Below are 18973 nucleotides of genomic sequence, written 5' to 3'. Positions count from 1 at the left end.
GAGAGAGAGAGAGAGAGAGAGAGAGAGAGAGAGAGAGAGAGATCTCAGGGAAGTGACCTTCCCAGAACAGGTGAGGGGCAGAGCCAGGTCAAGGTAGAGAGCAAAGAGTCACAGAGCAGAGAGAGCACAGCCAGGTGTGGGGTGGGGCCTTCCAGCCTCTGGTGCTGGGACTCAGTGGAGCAAAAGGCAGAATGCCTGAGTCAGAAGCCTAGAGCTTCAGGGAGCTGGGGAGGTTTGAACTCAGCTCCTTGACCATAAGACTGATGTTATGAGAAACTAAGAAGGACACCAGGAATCTCTCAGTGCTCCCCACCCCCAGCCCAGAGGTTGCTCTGAGGACTGTGGATCCTCTTATTATTTGTCGAGCTCCATCTGGGTGCCCGAGTTCATGGAGGGTGTTGCGCATGGGTGGCCTCACCATGAGAGACACCGAGCGGTCACTGGACCACTGGCAGAGTGGGGAGCCTCCCTTCCAAACATGACTGCCAGGGCAGGAGTTTCTCAGCATGTCTCTTCCGTTTCTCCTCAGGGCTTGCAGGAGAACAAGGTCCTCAGGGCCTTCCTGGTGTCCCAGGTTCTCCGGGTCTCAGAGGTATGTCACGAAGACCAACCCAAGTTTTCAGGGAGAAGCAGGTCCTGGACGCTCCAGGAGGGTGGGTTGGTAGCCCCACATCTGTACAAGATGGCCACCAGTGTTCCTCCACAAAGGAGCTCAGGTTGACAAGACTGGGCTACAATTCTGGCCTGATAGCCGGGCATGAGACAGATGGCTTTTTCTGTTCAGCGACACACTGTATGATGTCTAACGAGAAAGCAGGTGATTTCTGCCCCAGGCTCGGACCCAAATACACACACAGTGTCCTCGATGCTCTCCTCTCCGCCTCTGATCTACACACAATGTCTTAGGAAGAAGCAAAGGTCTGTGGAGCCTGCCAAGCAAGCTGTGGCTCCCCACCAGGCTCATGCCTGGACCCTCTGCTGGACTGTCCTAGCGAGGACTCGCATGGCCCTTAGAATGAGCTCCTTGAATGCCACCTGCCCTTCACACTGGAGTCAGTTGTCCTGACCAGTTCTTGGCCTTCTGATGACTGTCTCTCTCCTGTTTCTCAGGTCACAGCGGCTCTCCTGGTCCCCAAGGACCCCCAGGTCAGTGTGCTGCTGTTTGTAAATACACGCTGCCTCTGTGGTACATGAGGTACCATACATGCTGCTCTCTGATGGATGTTAAAGGGAAAAACGAAACATTTTGAAAGCAAAAGAAGTGATTGTACGAAAACTTCCTGGACATACAAAACGGAAGTCCACAATGTAGCCCGCGGCTGAGCTTACCCATCTTTGTGGGTCCTGTTCAAATCACTGCAGGACTGGGCTCAGTTCTGAGACCTCACAACAGCTTCACCAACAGGGAGCTCCCATCCCGCCTCTGTCTTGTCCCATATGCGCCATATAACCCATCCTGTTACCCTTAGAGCTTGAGCTGCAGCCAGTTGTCTCTGTCGGCATCCTTTGGGGTATTCTAATGCCTGAGCCTGGTGACTGGCAGGGACCAGTGTGGGCCAGCAGGAGCCTAGGGAGACGATCATGGGGAGCAGTCCCTGACTTCTGCTTCAAGGTGTATGTGCATCTGTGTGTATATATGCTGCCTGGTTCCAAAGATGGGACACTCACCTAAATATGTCTTCCTCTGTTGGGCAGGCGCTGTGGGTCCTCAAGGGCTCCGAGGTGACGTGGGACTTCCTGGTGTCAAAGGTAAGCTAGGGAAGGAGCAGGAAATAGGAAGCATTCTGTGGGGACCTCTCATTCAAGAAGGACCAGGGACTCGGGGTTCAGAGAGGGTCCGATGGACAAGACCATAAACCACCAAGTGCAAGGCGGGGAAGTGAAACCAGTATGGGGTGGGAAGCTGTCTTCAGAGGCAGACACTGGCTCTTCTTGGCCATCCCCTACAGGGCTTTCTACACTAAGGTGCCTGTCTCCCTTTCAGGTGACAAAGGACTCATGGGACCACCAGGACCCAAAGGTATACAGTTCCCGCGGCTGCTCAGCCTTCAGTATGTCTGTTCTGCTGCTAGGCGCCCAGACACAACCTGTGTGCAGGGTCCAGGAGCACATATGGCTCTGGCTCCTGTGCCCTGGGGCTGAGAGGGACCCGAGGGTTCACTCTTCCCCAGCTTCTCAGAGAGGGAAACTGAGGCACTAAGAAGGGAAACAAAGTACCCAGCTCACATATGCATTGTTGAGTGGTCCTCACAGTGCTGAGAGGCACATTCTGAGGTGTCTACCCTCTGGTCCAGTCCTCCTTCTGCCTCGCCACAGCAGAGTTTGTGGGGGAATCAGGGTGCGGGCGGATCATGGGTGGACCGGCTCCTGAGGCATCATCAATGAACTGACTCTCCAGCATCCTGCTGCATGGCTCCATGTCATGAAGGGAGATTGCTTTCCTTGCGCATAATTGATGGTTTTCCCCCCACCCCTATACCCCATGTTTCTTTTAGGTGACCAGGGTGAGAAAGGACCCAGAGGCCTCACAGGTCAGTGTGACCCAGGAATTTAACCCATTCATGACCTTCTAGGACCTAGCAATCACCAGAAGCGGGACTGATACAGAAGGATGTGGCAGAATTTCTGTCTCAGGACCCTCAATGTACTTCCAATCTAAGAAAACCTCCGACAAAATTAAATACATCGGGGGTGGAGGTTAAGCGCGAGTCTAAATGCACACTTAGCTGCAGACCGTGTCTGCTTGGTGCAGAGTCTAGAGAATCTTTGATTCTTTGGGGGAATCTGGCTGGGAAAACTAAGAGTCCATTCCCAAAGCTGCGTAAAGTGCACCCCGCCCGGCTTCTCTGCTGCTCACATCCTGCCAAGTGCATGGGTTCAAGGAGGTTGAAAGTCATGGTGCTTTGACCACAAAGGGTAGTGTGCTGCTTCCAAAGAAACCTGACTCATACATGCCGCCCTCAGAACAACCCTGGCTGCTGGGGCAGTCTGAACCTGCTGCCTATAGGGCCGAACTGATAGCTGTTTCTGGCCTTGGTGGCAAAGCAGAGGTCGTTGTCCCTCTCAGCTCCTCTAAGGGAAGAGGAAGGAGGAGGAAGGAGGCACATTGCACTACCAGTATGGAGGCACCCATACCTTGTTAGCCTCTGGCGACAGGTCCTTTGTTCTTTGCAGGGGAGCCTGGCATTCGAGGTTTGCCTGGAGCTGTGGGTGAACCGGGAGCCAAAGGCGCAATGGGTAAGTGTCCCCAGGGGCTCTCGAGCTGCAGGTTTCTGGGAATGTCTGGAGCAGGCATTGTCCTTCTTCCCTGGCTACTTCCGGCTCACGGAGGACTTACAAGGCTTGAGGTTCAATGGAATCCCCAGTAGTCCACCTCAGGGACAGCTTCAAAGCCAGATTCAGGCCACCACCCTTTGACTAGCCATTACTGAGGCGCCTATATCCAGACAGGGAAGCTCCAGGTAGCCTGTCCCATAGCCGCTCAAACCACCACAATGGGGATGTGACACTTTCACTACCATTCACTGACTAAGCATTAATAAGCACTTACTGTATGCAGGACAGTAAGCACTTACTGTATGCAGGACAACTACTAGGCTGTGGGTTACTTCATCCCTGCAAGTTATGACAAAGCTTGTGAGTGGTGACAGGGCCACGGGAGTCACAGAGAGTGAGGATACAGCCTAAGAAGAGATAGCTTACAGCCTGGAGGGCGAAAGAAGAAAGGGCATTTCAGGTGTTTCTTAAAACTCAGAATGTGTTTAATCAGGCAGAGGTGCCACTGGTGTGGCTAATGAGGCAAGTCCTAGGAGGTCCCATGTTGGAAGGAGGTTAGGAATATGCTTAGGGGAGAGGTGACAGGGACCTGAAGGACCTTCACTTCCAGGTCCTCAGGCGAATGAGGCAGACACTGTTCTCACAGTGCACTGGGGACAGGGTGTCCTGGACCATTCCCAGGAGGGAAATGCATGCGCCTTAGGAGAAGCTGCAAGGAGACTGTGTTGGGTCTTTTCACAAAGACGAGGCTCCTGAGGTTGGCGGCCATGGGGAGGGCTGCATGAGCTCCCACCTGGGAGACCACATGCTCCAAGCCTACTGGGGCAGGAGAGAGAACTGAACAGACTTCACTTGTCTTCTTTCCCAGGTCCCGCTGGCGCTGATGGACAGCAAGGTTCCAGAGGTTAGTCGCCACACTGTGGTCTTCATGGTCACCAGCTGCCCTTGTCTACCCCTCCCTGGCCTTCCTCTGCCCCCACATGCATGCCTGGGCCCTCCATCCTAATGACAAAGGGACATGCAGCAGTCTTGGTCACCCTGCTTCCTACCACCTATCTGCCAGCAAGCCGCTGAGGAAAACCCAGGGGCTCAGCGGCACTTTCCCAAGGGAGAGCCATTCCCATATTTCATGCTCTCTGCAGGTGAGCAAGGCCTGACCGGGATGCCTGGAACCCGGGGCCCCCCAGGACCCGCTGGAGACCCAGGAAAGCCAGGTAACGAGACAGGGAAGGGACGCCACCGTCCTCTGTGTGTGCAACTACAGGATGTTCCCGTGTGTATGCACACTGGGGTTCCCTTGTGTATGCACACTGGGGTTCCCTTGTGTATGCACACTGGGGTTCCCGTGTGTATGCACACTGCGGTTCCCTTGTGTATGCACACTGGGGATGTGGTGGGTAGGTGCTCAGATGCTACACTGTGTGTGCATGAGCCTTATCCTGTTACCCTCAGCAAGCAGCCCAAGGCAGAACTCTAACCACAAGTTGACATTTTGAAGAGAAGAATTAGCAGATGAAAGTAAGCAAGGAGTTTAAGGGCATGAGTGCTCTTACTATTGTAGACTTGAACTCAAGCTCAGTGTCTTGCCTGTCTCCTCTCCTGGGGCTATACCCGGGCCCTCACCAGTGCCTACTGACCAGAGAGGAGAGGCCTTGCTAGCACCTCCACCGAGGGCCAAACAAGAGCAGGATTCTTAGTTCTGTGGGAAGAATAAGTCAAAACCAGATACAGTGACCGTTTACCCAGGAACCCCAACTCCTCGGCTGGCGCTAGGTGCAGTGTAATTGAGGGGCAATGGCGGCATTTGGCATCATGTGTATGTGCATGTGTAATGGAAGAGCTGTTCATTTCACAACAAAGCTCACAGAACGGCTCTCTGCCCAGAGATGGGAGGACTCTAGGCCCTAGCCTCTGAGCCCTTCACTGCCACGCCCACCAGCTCTGCGGGCAAGGTTGTGTTGTGTTGTGTTGTGGCTCCTTGGAGCAGTCCTTAACCCTTCAACTCTTGGCCCTATGTCTTCTTTTCTGCAGGTCTCACAGGACCTCAGGGACCTCAGGGTGAGTCATGTAGTCCCCGGCTGCCATCTCCTGCTAGGACAGGATGGGCACTATGGCCAGTGCCTCTCTAGTTACAGGAGCCTGTCCTTCCCTCTCCCATCTCCAGTAAAACAGACTCAGGTTCTGTCACAGTGAGTGGTAAGAAGCACCATAAGGGCAGTGGGGGGGGGGGGACCCTGCACAGAATGATGTAGGTGACATTCTGATGTCAGTGATGTCAGTTCCGGTTTGCGCCGTGCTCTGTCTCTGGTGCAGGAACACTCAGGAAGGATGCTGCTGGCTAGGAATCCTCTGAAGAAGTCTCTACCATGCATGCACGCACACGCACACACATGCACACATGCACGCACGTATGAACACACGCATGCTCGCACGCATGCACACACGTACACCCAGCCCCTCACTCTCTCCGGTCAGACAGAGAGAGTGATACCAAGCTCTGCAAAGGCCAACAAAGTGCTGCTACTCTAGACACAGCAGTCAACAGGGAGAGGGACAGTGACAGCTTTGTAACCCAGAGTGACAGGAATCCTTCAGAGCCTCTGTCTGCCTCAACCCAGCCCTGCTAGGCCTCCGTGTCTCACAGACAGATAGACAGACAGACAGACAGGCTTCTGGGGGAGAGCTCTGTGCCCACTCCAGGTGACTTCAGGGAAGGCCTGAATGGATCCTGCTGCTTCTATCAGGCAGCCCGTGTGGCCACTCTGAGTGGCAGAGTGCTGGCTGCTTACTGCCAGAGGGGAGAGAGGGAGGGCAGACATCCAGAGCTGCAGGGCCTTAATCATCCTGACTGACTTGTGTTTAATCACATCAGGACTTCCTGGTAGCCCTGGCCGACCAGGGACTAAAGGTACGTGATTTCTCCCAAGAAGCTTTCTTTTTTCCTTCTCACCAGCCATTTTTACAGCCGGGAGGGGTTGGCAGGCAGGTGGTCTGCTCTGACCAGAGCCTGGACCAACAGTGGCATCTAGTGGCTCCAAAGGAAGTCTGAGAGGAGGGACTGCTGAGACCTGAGTCCTCAGGCCCACTTGCTCCAGGCTCAGTCCTGAGACTCATTTTCATGTCCCCAGGTCCTTGTGGCAGGAATATAGGAAAGGAAGTTTGCTTGCCCCAAGCTTTCCAAGCCTATTTGACTTTAAATGGCTAGTTGCCTCTAAAATATTCCTGATGCCAAGGCCTGCTGAGACCAGAGCCACCCTTGGCCTGACCCCCCCACCCTGTTCCTGTCAGGTGTGACTGAGGACAACAGAGATGCAGAAAGAGCTGTCTACAGGAAGGGAGGGGGGGTTTAATCCCACTAAGGGACAAATCAAAGGACTATAGGGTATCTGGCTGGGCAATGCAATGCCACACAGGCACAGACTAACCCTCTAGTTCAGCCCTGCCCATCGGACCCCAGTCCTGAGCAAACCTAGGAGTGCAGGGTGCTCAGGATCACACACACTCTTTTCTGTCCTGTGTTCTCACTTTCATGAGCCTTGGCACTTTGTCCATCACAAACATCCCCAAGTGGGACCCTAGAAAGAAAAGGTTCGTACTTCCCAGGCCAGTGGACTTCTGGTGGCTTCAGTAAGGCCTCCCTCGTGGGGTCAGGGGACCAGAGTAGCCCTTGGCTTCAGGCTCTCCTGACGGGGCTGCACTGCGCAGGCGGGTTATCCGTTGTTAGAGTGTACCCTCTCAGAGCAGTCTCCGGCCTTGGCCTTGAGCCCTTGCTGGGGGAACATGAGCAAACCCCACCCTTTCGCTCTCCCTGTGAGGAAACCAAAGCCACCTTTCCCTTATGGGGCTTACCGCCATTGTTCACACACCTTAGAGTCCAGGGAAGGACCTTGGTCAATGGAGCTTCTCTGGTCAGTTCTGGGAGTAAAGCTGAAGCGGGCCAGGCATGATCTCTCACTGAGCCTGGCTCCCAGCTCCAGAATTCATGCCCTCTACTCCTTTGCTGGCTCCAAGCCCATCCACCCATGGATTGTTAGTCAAGAGGTGCTGGAGTGGTGGGTATGTGCAGAGACCCATGAATCCTGCATCCTCTTGCAAGCCCTTCACTCACACATTCGTTTTTGTCCCTCAAGACCAACGGTACACAGGGAATTTACCCATGGAATCGTGACTTCTATTTTCCCTTTGATCTTCAGATCATTTCTCCGACTATGGCCACTACAGGAAGAAAAGATGGGGTGGGGCTGAGAATGAGTCTCAGGTTAGCCCCCATTCTGGCCTCGTGGAAGGGCAAATTCCTCCACAGCCTCCCAGGAGACCCCTTCTCTGAGAGACGACCGATGCTCTGGCCCTGGGTCTAAGTTGAGAGATAAATGCTCAGTGTAGCGTAGGCTCCCTTCATTACTAAAATCCCATTAGCTTGAGGGTAAGAGGACCACAGGTGGCCCTTAGTGCAACCCAGAGGTTCTGAAAATGATTCATCAAGCCACTGGTTAATCCTCTTGCCCACTCCCTTTGTCCTCCCCAGGTGAACCTGGCGCTCCTGGCAGAGTCATGACTTCAGGTAGGCAGCCCAGGAAGGTTCATCCCTGAGTTCTATTTGCCTGTCCAATGTGGGCCATCTGCCTCAATGTCAGCAGGTGGCGGGTGCTTAGGGAGGGACGCAGGTGAGCACAGACCACCTGTAGTCAGCCCAGGGAAGGATGTCAGAGGGATGAGAAGCAGAGGTTCCTGTCTTGCTGGCCTGCAGCCTACTGGGGTCCCGGCACCTCTGAAGGTAACATGTGTCCCATGTTTCTTCTGTTTCCAGAGGGATCAGCAACAATCACTGTGCCTGGACCTCCTGGACCTCCTGGTGCCATGGGACCCCCAGGACCTCCAGGGACGCCAGGTCAGTCTGTTCTCTTGCTCTGCCCCCAATCAGCAGCAGGCTGTGGATACAAGATTCTAGGCCCATCTGTTCAAATCCTGGCACTGAGGGCAGGGCCTATAAAGAGAAAGCCCGTGCTTATAAGGGAGGAGCATTTGCTGAGACCCAGAGTAGGTAAACTACTTGCCTAAGGTCACCCAGCCAACAAAGGGCAGGGGGTTGGGGGGGAGGGTTTCCATCCAGATCATTCAGTCTCCAGAACCAGAGCAGTTGATGAAGGCTCCTGAGATCTTTGTTTCTTAGAAAAATAGTACAACAGGTTTATCTGGGGCAACCTGAATGCCGGTGCTCGGGGAGGTGGACGTGCCGCCATGGCTGTAGAACTGTGTAGCAAAGCTCTGGGGAGGGAAGAGCCCCACCATGGCGGGGGGGGGGAGTGAGCTCTGTGGGTACAGCTGCCTTCTCACAAATGTAAGCAAACCCCAAAACACTGCTGAATTAAAATAAAGCAAAATGTTAAAGAATCGTGATTCCCACCCCACCCCCATTTATCCAAAATGCCCGTTACCTTGTTTTATGTTTTAATTATTTAAAAATATTTGTATTCAAATTAAGAACATGATTTATACCCAAGGCACGTGCGCCCTGTTTCTAGGCAAGCATGCTCCAGTGAGTAGTGGATATTTAAGCGACCTAGATGTCCCCAAGCAGTAAACATGTGCCCACATCAGGGTCCCCTTCCTGTCAGCTTTACAGGATTGGCCTTGGTTGCTAATCTGCTCTGGGAGAATCCCTGTGTCCCCAGGTACCTGCCCTCCCCTCAGCGTTGGGGAGAGGCTGTGATTTAGCTTTTTCTATAACCCTTTGCAGGTCCAGCTGGCCCTGCTGGTCTCCCGGGACAACAAGGTATGTCTGTAAAATCACAGGCTGTGGGCTGGGGGAGGCTGGGGTGGGATGGGGGTGCAGTGGGGGTGGGGTTTAAGTCCCTGAATTATAGATAAAGGGGAGGGGGTCAGCAGGACCTCCTGGACTCTACACAACAGGCTTCTCTTTACCACAGGCCCCGCAGAGCCTCCTCCTTCTCCCATCTTTCCCATATTTCTGAGAGAGTCAGGGCTCCCCAGGACAGGGAAACTGAGGCTCTGTAGGGTTCTGGCCAAGGTTAAGCAGACCATTTTCATCGAGCTTGGGTTTCAGATGACCAGACTCTGATAATAACATTACTGTCCAGTGATTGGTCCAAGTGTCAAGATAACAGTGGAAGGCAGAAGTAGAAGCCATTGTTGTCCTGGCTTTGGTCACCCTTATTTGGTCTGTCTTTCCTCCTTCAGCTGGAATTCAGCCTCTCTCCTCTAGGTCCCTCTCTTCCTTGCCACACCCTCCCTCAATTGGGCCCCGCCCTGAATCTGGCCCTGCCCCCACAGAACTCTGCTGAAGCAGTGTGCACGCTAACCCTGTGTCCTCCCCCACAGGCCCACGAGGGGAGCCAGGACTTGCTGGTGACTCATTCCTAAGCAGTGGCAGTTCCATCTCTGAGGTCCTCTCTGCCCGTGAGTGCAGGCACCGTCCAGGGCAGGTGTCACTGGGGAGGGAATGGAAGAGATGACACTGTTGGCAGGGCCCCGGGCAGCTGCACCAGTGAGTCATTGCAAAGTGTCTCTGCTCTGCAGTGGGAGCTGGTAAGAACAGCAGAGACTGTCTGGCGTGAGAGGCACGGTCACAAGACTATGACAGCTGACAGGCTGTGGCCTTCCAGTAGGACCAGGGTCAGATCAGGTGTTGGGAGTGAGGGTGACTGGCAGGAGTCAAACAAACCTAGCTGGGAAAGCAAGGATCGGTGTCCCTGGACTCTTGGTCACCGGAAGTCTGACTCTTGTGGCCTCCTGTCCACAAAGGGCCCAAGGGGGACCACAGCTGGGCCTCCCACCTGGGCTGTCAAGAGCTAAGATGCAGCGAACCCCAGTGGTGTGAAGCCAGCACATTAGAGGTTCAGCATTTGGTGGCCTCTTGCTGGGTCTGAGCCATCTCAGCATCCCCAGGGCGTGGGTCTCAGTGACCCTGGTGCATGGTGGAAGAAACAGATTGAGAGAGGGTGAGAAGTTGCTTAAAGTTGCCAGCTAGATATGCAGAAGTGGGGATTGAACTCTGGCCTGCTGGCACAGAAGTCCAAATGCTTACCTATCTCTCCACATATCCATACTGTCAGTTGTCTGCCCTTCCGTGCTTCAGAATAGGGGCGTCTCAGCAGATGGGGACCTAGGGGGTGTTGTGCAAACAGGGTGTGGAGTGCAGCCCAGAGACTAGCCATCCTGGTCAAAGGCTCGGAACATGGCGAAGAGCATGGCCTCAGCCTTCTCTGATTCCATTGGCTTCTCTCTACAGAAGGTGTGGATTTACGAGGCCCCCCTGGACCACCTGGACCACGAGGGCCACCAGGTAAGAACTCACTGATCTTTGGAAGCTGGGGAGTCACGGGGTATGTCATGAGGAAGCTCAGGCCTTGGAAGTCAATCAGCCCCTCAAGGCCGGCACTTCCTCTTCCTTCTACAGGGCCTTCCATCCCAGGCCCGCCAGGACCCAGAGGCCCACCAGGTGAGGGCTGAAATCCTTGCCCACAGGAGGGGATAAGGGCAGGGGAGGTGGGAGACAAGGGGACCCAGAGCCAAGGCCTCTGGGCTAGCTCTCAGGAAGAGCATTCCTGACTTGTCCCCTAGTGGGGCTCTTGTCTCACCTGATGGCAGGACTGAATCCTGGCTTCTTTTCCCTAGGGGAAGGTGCACCAGGCCCACCCGGGCCACCAGGGTCCTTCCTGACTGACTCAGGTAACATTGGGGGCATCCAGTCACACCTATTCCTACCTCAACCCAACTACACTGACCAACCTGGCTGGAAGAAAGAGAGCCAGCTCTGCCTTTGGGAAGTAACCTGAGAGGCCTGGTCACTGCACTTGGGGATTTGATGAAACAGGAAGGATGCAGGGAGGTACACAAACAGGGTGATGATGTTAACAAAGAAACAGATGGAGAAAGGAAGAGCAAGCACCTCGGGGGCCAGAGCTTATCCCCTGTGGAAGACCCATCCACCCATTCACACACCCACCCATCCACCATCTGCACAGTCATCTTTCCATTCATTTACACGCCCAACCCTCTGACCATGCAGTCACCTGAACACACATCCTTACAGATTCATGCACGGAGGATGTCTGGCTGAGCGTCTGCCATGTGCCAGGTTCTGTTCTAGCTGCCGTTTCCTCAGAAACAGCATGTCATCCCCACCCCCACTGTTTCCTTTCTTGCAGAAACCTTCTTTACTGGCCCTCCAGGTCCACCCGGCCCCCCAGGTCCCAAGGGAGACCAAGGTAAGAGCAGTGACTTGGGGTGCCTGAAGCCAGCATGTTGTGCCCTCTGCTCATCTGCCTAGCGGCCAAAGAATGTGGAGGAGGCAGGTCAGACAGGAGCACTTCTTGATCCTCCTACCACAGCCCACGAGCAGCTCAGCATGGTGTGGGAGCAGGAGAGAGGCAGGGTGGTCAGGGACTGTCAACAGTGTCCACCTGATTGACTGTGTGGAATGAGAGGCCCCGGGTTCTGGAGCCCCCATGCCCTGTCTCAGTGGCCAGTGGAAATCACAATGCCTACTGGCTCAGAGGACATCAGGGTACATCAAACATAACCTGGGGTAGAGGGTGAGGTAGCAAGAACTGCCACATACCCCCACCTCCCGAAGAACTCTGAGCTCGTGCATTTGGTCCACACAAGTAGACTGTGGATAGCTAAGTATGTGCAAATCTCAGTGCAGTGTGTGTGTGTGTGTGTGTGTGTGTGTGTGTGTGTGTGTGTGTGTGCTCAAAGAGGGATGCAGGCCCAGCAATCCTGGATCTTAAGAACCCTCCCCAAAGCGAGATAGGTATCTTTGCAAGCAAGACTGTAGGCATGGAATAACTGTACCCACTAAGGGTGCTGAACTTCACTCGGGAGCTGCCAGGGAAAGGGAGTACACACAACACAGGGTTTCTCTATTTGGATTGCAGGTGATCCTGGTGTTCCAGGTACTCCTGGCATCTCTGGTGGTCTTTCTCATGGTAAGAATTAAAGGAGAACAAAGTTCCTCTCCCATCCTCGGAGGGAGCTTGATGGCAAATCCAATGTCAGTGGATTGTGCTTGGGGACCAAAGAAGAGAATGGAGCAGGCCCGGGGAGCTCTGGGGCCCTGAGAGGAGGGCAGCTCAGGTGGGAAGCAGAGTGCTGGAGGAAAGGAGGGGGCAGGAGGACATCTGGCCTGGGCCAGCACCCAGCTCCGCCCCCTTGCAGATGTGCCCCTTCTGCTAGCCACTGTCCTAGTTCATCAGAGCAGGCGGGGGACACAAAGCCCTGGGCTGCCGGAGAGTGAAGGAGCAGAGGCACAGCACGGTACCTTCTCTTCCCTCAGGGGCATCATCAAGCACTCTGTACACGCAGGGCCCCCCTGGCCCTCCAGGGCCCCCTGGGCCTCCGGGCTCCCTCAGCAGCTCTGGCCAGGATATCCAGCACTACATCGCTGAGTACATGCAAAGTGAGTGCTTCGCTACCCCACACCGTGGACAGGAGGCTGAGGGAGATGGAAAAGGAGGGTTGATGTGGTCATATATATATATATATATATATATATATATATATATATATATATAGAGAGAGAGAGAGAGAGAGAGAGAGAGAGAGAGACATATATATGTATATAATATATACATATATACATATACACACACACATATATATATGTATGCCTCATCTTCATCCTACCTGGAAATCTACATGCACACATATGAGCACACATACACACATTAACACATTCTCAAATATGTTCATGACCCCCATCCCTGTAAATAGGTGAGTAAATTGGAGTCTTGCCAGTCCAATGGACAAGACAGCACATGGACGCACAGGCCTTAGGCTCAGGTGTCGAGGGGATCGGGACAGGCTCTCTCTCCTCCTGCTGTGATCATAGGGAAGTCAGATGCTCTTGGCAGCAGGCTTGACTGCGTCCTCCCTCGTTGGCAGGTGACAACATCAGGGCTTATCTCTCAGGAGTTCAGGGTCCCCCGGGCCCACCCGGTCCCCCAGGGCCTGTCATCACCATCACAGGAGAGACTTTCGACTACTCCCAGCTGGCAAGCCAGGTCGTGAGCTACTTGCGGTGTAAGTCTGTGATACTTCTTGTGCTGTTGCCCTTAATGAGTGCCCCTTGCTCCCTGAAGCTCATCTCTTAATTCACTGGTTGTCCCACCCTTCTCCTGAATATATAACCTTTGATTCTACACTCATCATGGCTGGGCCACAGTACCCAGCCTCACCAAACCTTAGGTCAGACTGGAAACAGAGGCATGATAGGGGCAGGCATGCAAAGCATTTGACCATCATGTGCCCAAGTGTGGATGCATCTCTGTTCACAAAAAGGACCCTCAGCTTGGCAGTGTCTAGTAGGAGTCAGGCTAAAACTCATTCTACAACACGGCTCGGCTCTCCCTACGAAAAGCCAACATCTATTTCTGGCCTCTTCTGACCTTCTGACTGGCCATTTGTTCATTTCACCCAAAGACAGTGACTAGCTGACTTGACCTTTCAGAGTCTGGATGCAGAGGGTCTGCTCCAAGACCAAGGAGGTCAGCCAAGGTCTTCTTCCCACAGCGTCAGGCTACGGAGCTGGCTTGTCCTCTGCCTCCTCCTCAGAAGATATCTTGGCCATGCTGCGACGTGAGTATCCCAGTGGGCAAAGAGTAGGGCCTCTTTCCTCCTTTCTGTCGTCACTTGGAGGGCATGTGTCCCTGGATGAGCTTTGTTAGGGTGTCACTGTCCTGCCTTGTGTGCCGAGTCGCAAACGCATGGAAAGTGGGAGAGGGAATCAATCCCCCAGCTTCCTCCACTACAGGCCCCTAGAGGCAGGCTGACTTCTGACCAGTGTGTGCACACCAAGAACCAAGAACTCCCAGCTGTTACTGGGAACCAGTCTGGGCAGGTAGATACAACTGGGCTTCTAGGCTGATCCAGAAGGCATCTTCTCCTTTCCAGGGAACGATGTATGGCAGTACCTACGTCAGAATCTGGTGGGTCCTCCCGGTCCCCCGGGGCCACCAGGCGTCAGTGGAGATGGGTCCCTCCTGTCTTTGGACTACGGGGAGCTGAGCAGACACATTCTCAACTATATGTCAAGTGAGTGATCAGGAGAGTAAAGACGAGGGCATCCAACCCCGCTGAGACGGCCCCACTGCCCCCCCACCCCCACCCCCAGCTGCCTGACCCCTGAAGAGGCAGCAGTCTCCAGAGCTGCTCAAAGAAAGAGCAAGCCTGAGAACACAGCAAAAAGAAGCCCAGAGGAGCACACGGGTATTAGCATGCACGAACGGGCACTCTGCACCCAGCAGCTGGTTCTGCTCAGTGCTCCCACACTGCGTCTGCATTGCGCTCCTTTCTATCTTCCTCCCTACCACTGTTCTTCCCCTTCCTCAGACCCCACTTATTTTCCAAATCACTATCTACCCTCCTCTCAGACTGGCCATTTGTATCCGTCCTCCCCCGTCCCACTTGAGTCTCCAACTACTTGGGACCTTGTTCCCCAGGTTCTGGGATCAGCTTTGGGCATCCTGGCCCACCGGGACCCCCTGGCCTGCCAGGAACATCCTACGAGGAGCTACTGACCATGCTCCGAGGTAAGGCCAAGCAGGAACATCCGTCAAAAGGTTTGGGATGGAAACTGAAACCTTGGCTCAGGCTGTGACTGACTATTTACTGCCCACTGATGTCCCAGGGTCTGACTACAGAGACATCATTGGACCTCCAGGGCCCCCAGGGCCACCCGGGATGCCAGGCAGTGCATGGTCCAGCATCAGTGTGGAGGACCTCTCATCATACTTGCACAGTAGGACACTAGAGAGCATAAGAGATGGGCCGAGGGCTGCAGCCTGACTTAGAGGGCATCCCCAGTCCTCTCTAGGGTTGCCATGGAGAACTGAATCAATGTGCCATTCCCCAGTGAAGCATGTACCAGGAGGGCCCTGGGGCCCTGGACACGGTCTCACAGCTGTGAGGAGCCATGAGCCTTGGCAGGGGAAGAAATGGGAAGAGACAAAGCTCCTCACTGTAGCCTTTGCAGAGCTCATGAGCCATGTGATCAGTCACTTAACAAGGATATAACATAATACCTTGTATTACATTCTAATGCCTGGTGATGAAGGTCTAGAATGACATAGGATATGGGGTGAGGGGCTTAAGGGCCCCTTGGAAGCAGCCATTCTCAGATGATGCCTGAAAGGGACCACCTAGGCCTCGCCCACTCTCCTCTCCTCCACCCCCCATCTCTTGCACCCAATCCATGGGGGGTGAGGGGGCCCACAGTAGGTCAAGGCTAGGCTGAGAATCTAGCCTTTTCTGTCCAGGATCCCGACGTTCCTCTTTCCCTCCCCTCTCACACAGCCGCTGGTCTGTCCTCCATCCCAGGCCCTCCAGGCCCACCAGGGCCCCCAGGTCCTCGAGGGCCCCCAGGTGTCTCATCAGCTCTGTCCACCTATGCAGCTGAAAATAGTGACAACTTCCGCAGCGAGCTGATTAGCTACCTCACAAGTAGGTACCTTGATGTTGGTCTCCTGTGCCCTCCCCCTAGACCTTCACGCCTCCTCTGCAGGAGGCACAGGATGGTCAGCAGTCCAGACAGACCAGTCTCTGCGCATCAGCATCCTTCTGTAAATGCACAAGGGCCTCAAAGATCGCTCTAAGGGGTGTTAAAACTCCAGAGACCCCTAGCTTCCAACTCTTTTGTCCACCACAGTCCGGGGTAATGAGTCTTCCTACTTTACAGGTCCTGATGTTCGCAGCTTCATCGTTGGCCCTCCAGGCCCTCCGGGGCCACAGGGACCACCTGGAGATGGTCACTTAAGAGAGAACTACAACTGGGGCAGCAGCTCCTCAGCCAGAAGGGGCACTTCCTACAGCTCTTCTGTGGGCATAGGGGGAACCAATGGAGGCTCCCTGGGCGAAGGTGGAGCCTTTGGTGCAGGGGATGGGGGCCCCTATGGTACTGACATCGGCCCAGGCGGAGGCTATGGGGCAGCTGCAGGTGGTGGTATATATGGCACCAATGGTGACTCGTTCCGGGATGGCTTCACTGGAGACCTAGATTACAACAAGCTGGCAGTGCGGGTGTCGGAGAGCATGCAGCGTAAGTCGGACCCTGTGAACTTCAGAGGGGGAGGAGCATGTGTGGACCTCAGCGTCCAGGCTTTGCAGATTGGCCCTCGTTGTGTATGTACTTGGACTGTGCAGATAGCAGCTCTGCAATCAGATGGGTGGGGATTGAAACAGAGAAGACCACACTCTAATGCTATACCATCTCACTGCAAGGGACCCCAGTGCTGACCCCTGAGCTGTGCAGAACAGGGCACAAGTCTGACAGGAGCGGCTTTCTGTCAGGGCTTTGTGGAAGTTGTTAGCCAGGAGGTCCCTTTTCCCTTTAGCTATCAGCACATCCTGTAGTCCTAATGTCCCTGAGGACTGTCACAAGAGGTCAGCCCAGTCTGATGGACAGCGAAGGAAGCTTCAGGGCTTTTCCCTCAGGCTGGTTTCATCTAGTTTAGCTGCTCTGAGTGAGGAAGTCCGAGGACACTGCCCTTCGGCAGTGAAGTGGTATGCTGCTTCCTACACCAGCACTCTGGTATTCTGCAGGTCAGGGTCTGCTACAAGGGATGGCCTACACTGTCCAGGGCCCACCCGGGCCCCAAGGCCCTCCTGGCATCAGCAGGGTCTTCTCTGCCTACAGCAACGTGACACAAGACCTCATGGACTTTTTCCGAAGTAAGCATATCTCCATGGCCTGCCCAGCACTGGCCTGCTGCTTAGTCTCTCGTGGGGTCTGGCATACAAATACCAACATAATAATCTCCCCGTAGCTGAGATGCCAAAACTCAAGCCTAATTCCAGACGCCCCCACTCTCTGACCTCCCAAGCCTCTCAGGCAAACTCTCGTCTAAGGCTAGACTCTTTCCTTCCTTGCAGCCTACGGCACTATCCCAGGACCACCTGGGCAGAAGGGCGATGTGGGAACCCCAGGACCCAAAGGTGAGTGACAGCAGGGATCCCAGGATCAGCTGTTTATGCCTTAGTGCCACACTGTGCCATGACTTCGGCTCTGTACTCATACGCTGGTGTCATGCCCTCTCTGTCCTTCTAGGTGACAGGGGCCCAGCTGGACCACGAGGTCCTCCAGGGCCACCCGGCCCCAGAGGGAACAAAGGAGAGAAAGGAGACAAAGGTAAGCACCGGCGTGTGACTTCTGAGGTTCTGGGATTCAGCAGAGAAGAGGTCATTTGATTCTGGGCTAGCCTGAGAAAATCAAGCAAAAACTAATGCAGAAAATGGTGTTGCACAGCTGGGGAAAGGGGAAGACCAGAGCTGCTGCAGAGTGAGGAAGAACCTGGTAACAGAATAGGGAGAGAACTTGAAAGGGAAAAAAGAGCTTTACGAAGGATTAATCTTCCAAGTCATTTTTAGCAAGCATTGTTGGTATCACTGGTCCTCCTGAGGTCATAGGCCATAAGGTATTAATCCCTGCTCATCTTTGGACTTTCAGGTGACCAAGTCTATACTGGGAGAAGGAAGAGAAGTATTGCCATCAAGCCGTAAGCTGCACTTGGCAGAGCCAACAAGTACCTGGACCAGTTCTTGGGTGCCTATGTCCAAGGGTCCCCATCCTCCTGAGACCAAATCACCCAGCGACATTTGTTTTAGTCTGAACAAAATATATACATACAGAAAATTCAGACACACACACAATCTGAAACAGCTCCATTGGTTGGGTGGGCCTTTGGGAATAACTGCAATGTTTAATATGAGACTTAACCTCTCTGCTACATAGATCTGAGCTTCCCGGCTTCTTTAGCACTTAGCCCAGGCCTCGGAAGCCAGTTACATAACTGTTGGCTGGGGATCTTGGAGCTTTGCCTAAAACGTGAGCCCAGAAAATGGGAATGGAAAATGGGAATGGGGGCCTTTGTAGGTGATGTGTGATGGGTTATGTTTCGAAGGCTGCTGTCAGCTCCTTCCTCCTCTCTTCACTCTGCATTCTCCAGTCACAGAAGCGACTCTTGCAACTGAAAACACTCAGAAGTTCACTTCCTCAAAGGAGGTGACATTTCAGACAGTTACCATGGTACAGGTGCCAATCACCTTCCCATTGGCTTACAAAGCTTGAATGGTCATAGCTATGCCCTGTGTCCACAGGTACAGGGCAGAAGTAACAATTATGACACCACACTAGACCACAGCAGACAGGACAAGAGGGGCAGTGGGCAAGGAAGGGAGAAAAGGGGATACAGAACTCCTGATGCTGAGGAAACATGGCTTCCACGCCCCATCCTGCACTTAGGAAATGGCATAAAAGACTGGGCACAGTTGGTTTTTAAGCACTTTCCACTGTCTAAAAACATTTGTATGTAATCTGTAAGATGAAAATTCATTTCAACTGTAAAATTTTCAATTAAAGTTTTTTTTTCTTTTTTAATATATGTTTAATCATGTGAGAAAATTAGTTTAAAAAAAGGATTCGGGTTACATGGGTCTGATTCTAACACTGTTTGTCACAAATGGAAGAGATGACTGGTGGTCATTTAGACCCAGCCTTCAGCATCGGATCCCTGAGATCTCTAAAGGCAGACTTTTAAAAGCTACTACTTCAATCTGGACTCGCCAGACAAAGCACTTTGTTTTCTCTAAGTTCCTCGAAAGCTAAACACATATACGACAAATCAGCGAGCTTCTTTACAATTAATGTATGACTGGAAGTCAAATATGTAGATGAAGATGT

At 53.6% G+C, this 18973-nt stretch overlaps 1 protein-coding gene across 2 annotated transcripts in view; it reads left to right on the top strand.

Moving 5' to 3' along the window:
• The window catches only part of Col17a1 (collagen type XVII alpha 1 chain), a 43447-nt gene extending 24795 nt beyond the window's left edge, over nt 1–18652 (top strand). The window contains exons 24-54 of one of the 2 annotated variants that reach the window (XM_021193941.2): nt 530–592; nt 1111–1146; nt 1696–1749; nt 1985–2020; nt 2496–2531; nt 3175–3237; nt 4145–4180; nt 4419–4490; nt 5308–5334; nt 6149–6184; nt 7802–7837; nt 8084–8164; nt 9014–9049; nt 9616–9693; nt 10526–10579; nt 10694–10735; nt 10912–10965; nt 11445–11504; nt 12177–12227; nt 12575–12697; nt 13183–13320; nt 13810–13875; nt 14191–14331; nt 14739–14828; nt 14927–15037; nt 15592–15738; nt 15974–16333; nt 16837–16965; nt 17167–17229; nt 17342–17422; nt 17741–18278. In XM_021193941.2, coding sequence (XP_021049600.1) covers nt 530–592; nt 1111–1146; nt 1696–1749; nt 1985–2020; nt 2496–2531; nt 3175–3237; nt 4145–4180; nt 4419–4490; nt 5308–5334; nt 6149–6184; nt 7802–7837; nt 8084–8164; nt 9014–9049; nt 9616–9693; nt 10526–10579; nt 10694–10735; nt 10912–10965; nt 11445–11504; nt 12177–12227; nt 12575–12697; nt 13183–13320; nt 13810–13875; nt 14191–14331; nt 14739–14828; nt 14927–15037; nt 15592–15738; nt 15974–16333; nt 16837–16965; nt 17167–17229; nt 17342–17422; nt 17741–17793 — 2453 coding nt within the window. In that variant the 3' untranslated portion in view covers nt 17794–18278. Of the gene's footprint in view, nt 1–529; nt 593–1110; nt 1147–1695; nt 1750–1984; nt 2021–2495; nt 2532–3174; nt 3238–4144; nt 4181–4418; nt 4491–5307; nt 5335–6148; nt 6185–7801; nt 7838–8083; nt 8165–9013; nt 9050–9615; nt 9694–10525; nt 10580–10693; nt 10736–10911; nt 10966–11444; nt 11505–12176; nt 12228–12574; nt 12698–13182; nt 13321–13809; nt 13876–14190; nt 14332–14738; nt 14829–14926; nt 15038–15591; nt 15739–15973; nt 16334–16836; nt 16966–17166; nt 17230–17341; nt 17423–17740 lie in introns of both variants that reach the window. The other variant, XM_021193950.1, reaches the window with a different exon arrangement.
• Nucleotides 18653–18973: the final 321 nt, after the last annotated feature.

Source organism: Mus pahari, chromosome 1 (genome assembly GCF_900095145.1).
Source record: "Mus pahari chromosome 1, PAHARI_EIJ_v1.1, whole genome shotgun sequence".
Classification (NCBI taxonomy): domain Eukaryota; kingdom Metazoa; phylum Chordata; class Mammalia; order Rodentia; family Muridae; genus Mus; species Mus pahari.
This window is presented reverse-complemented; position numbering and strand designations above follow the sequence as displayed.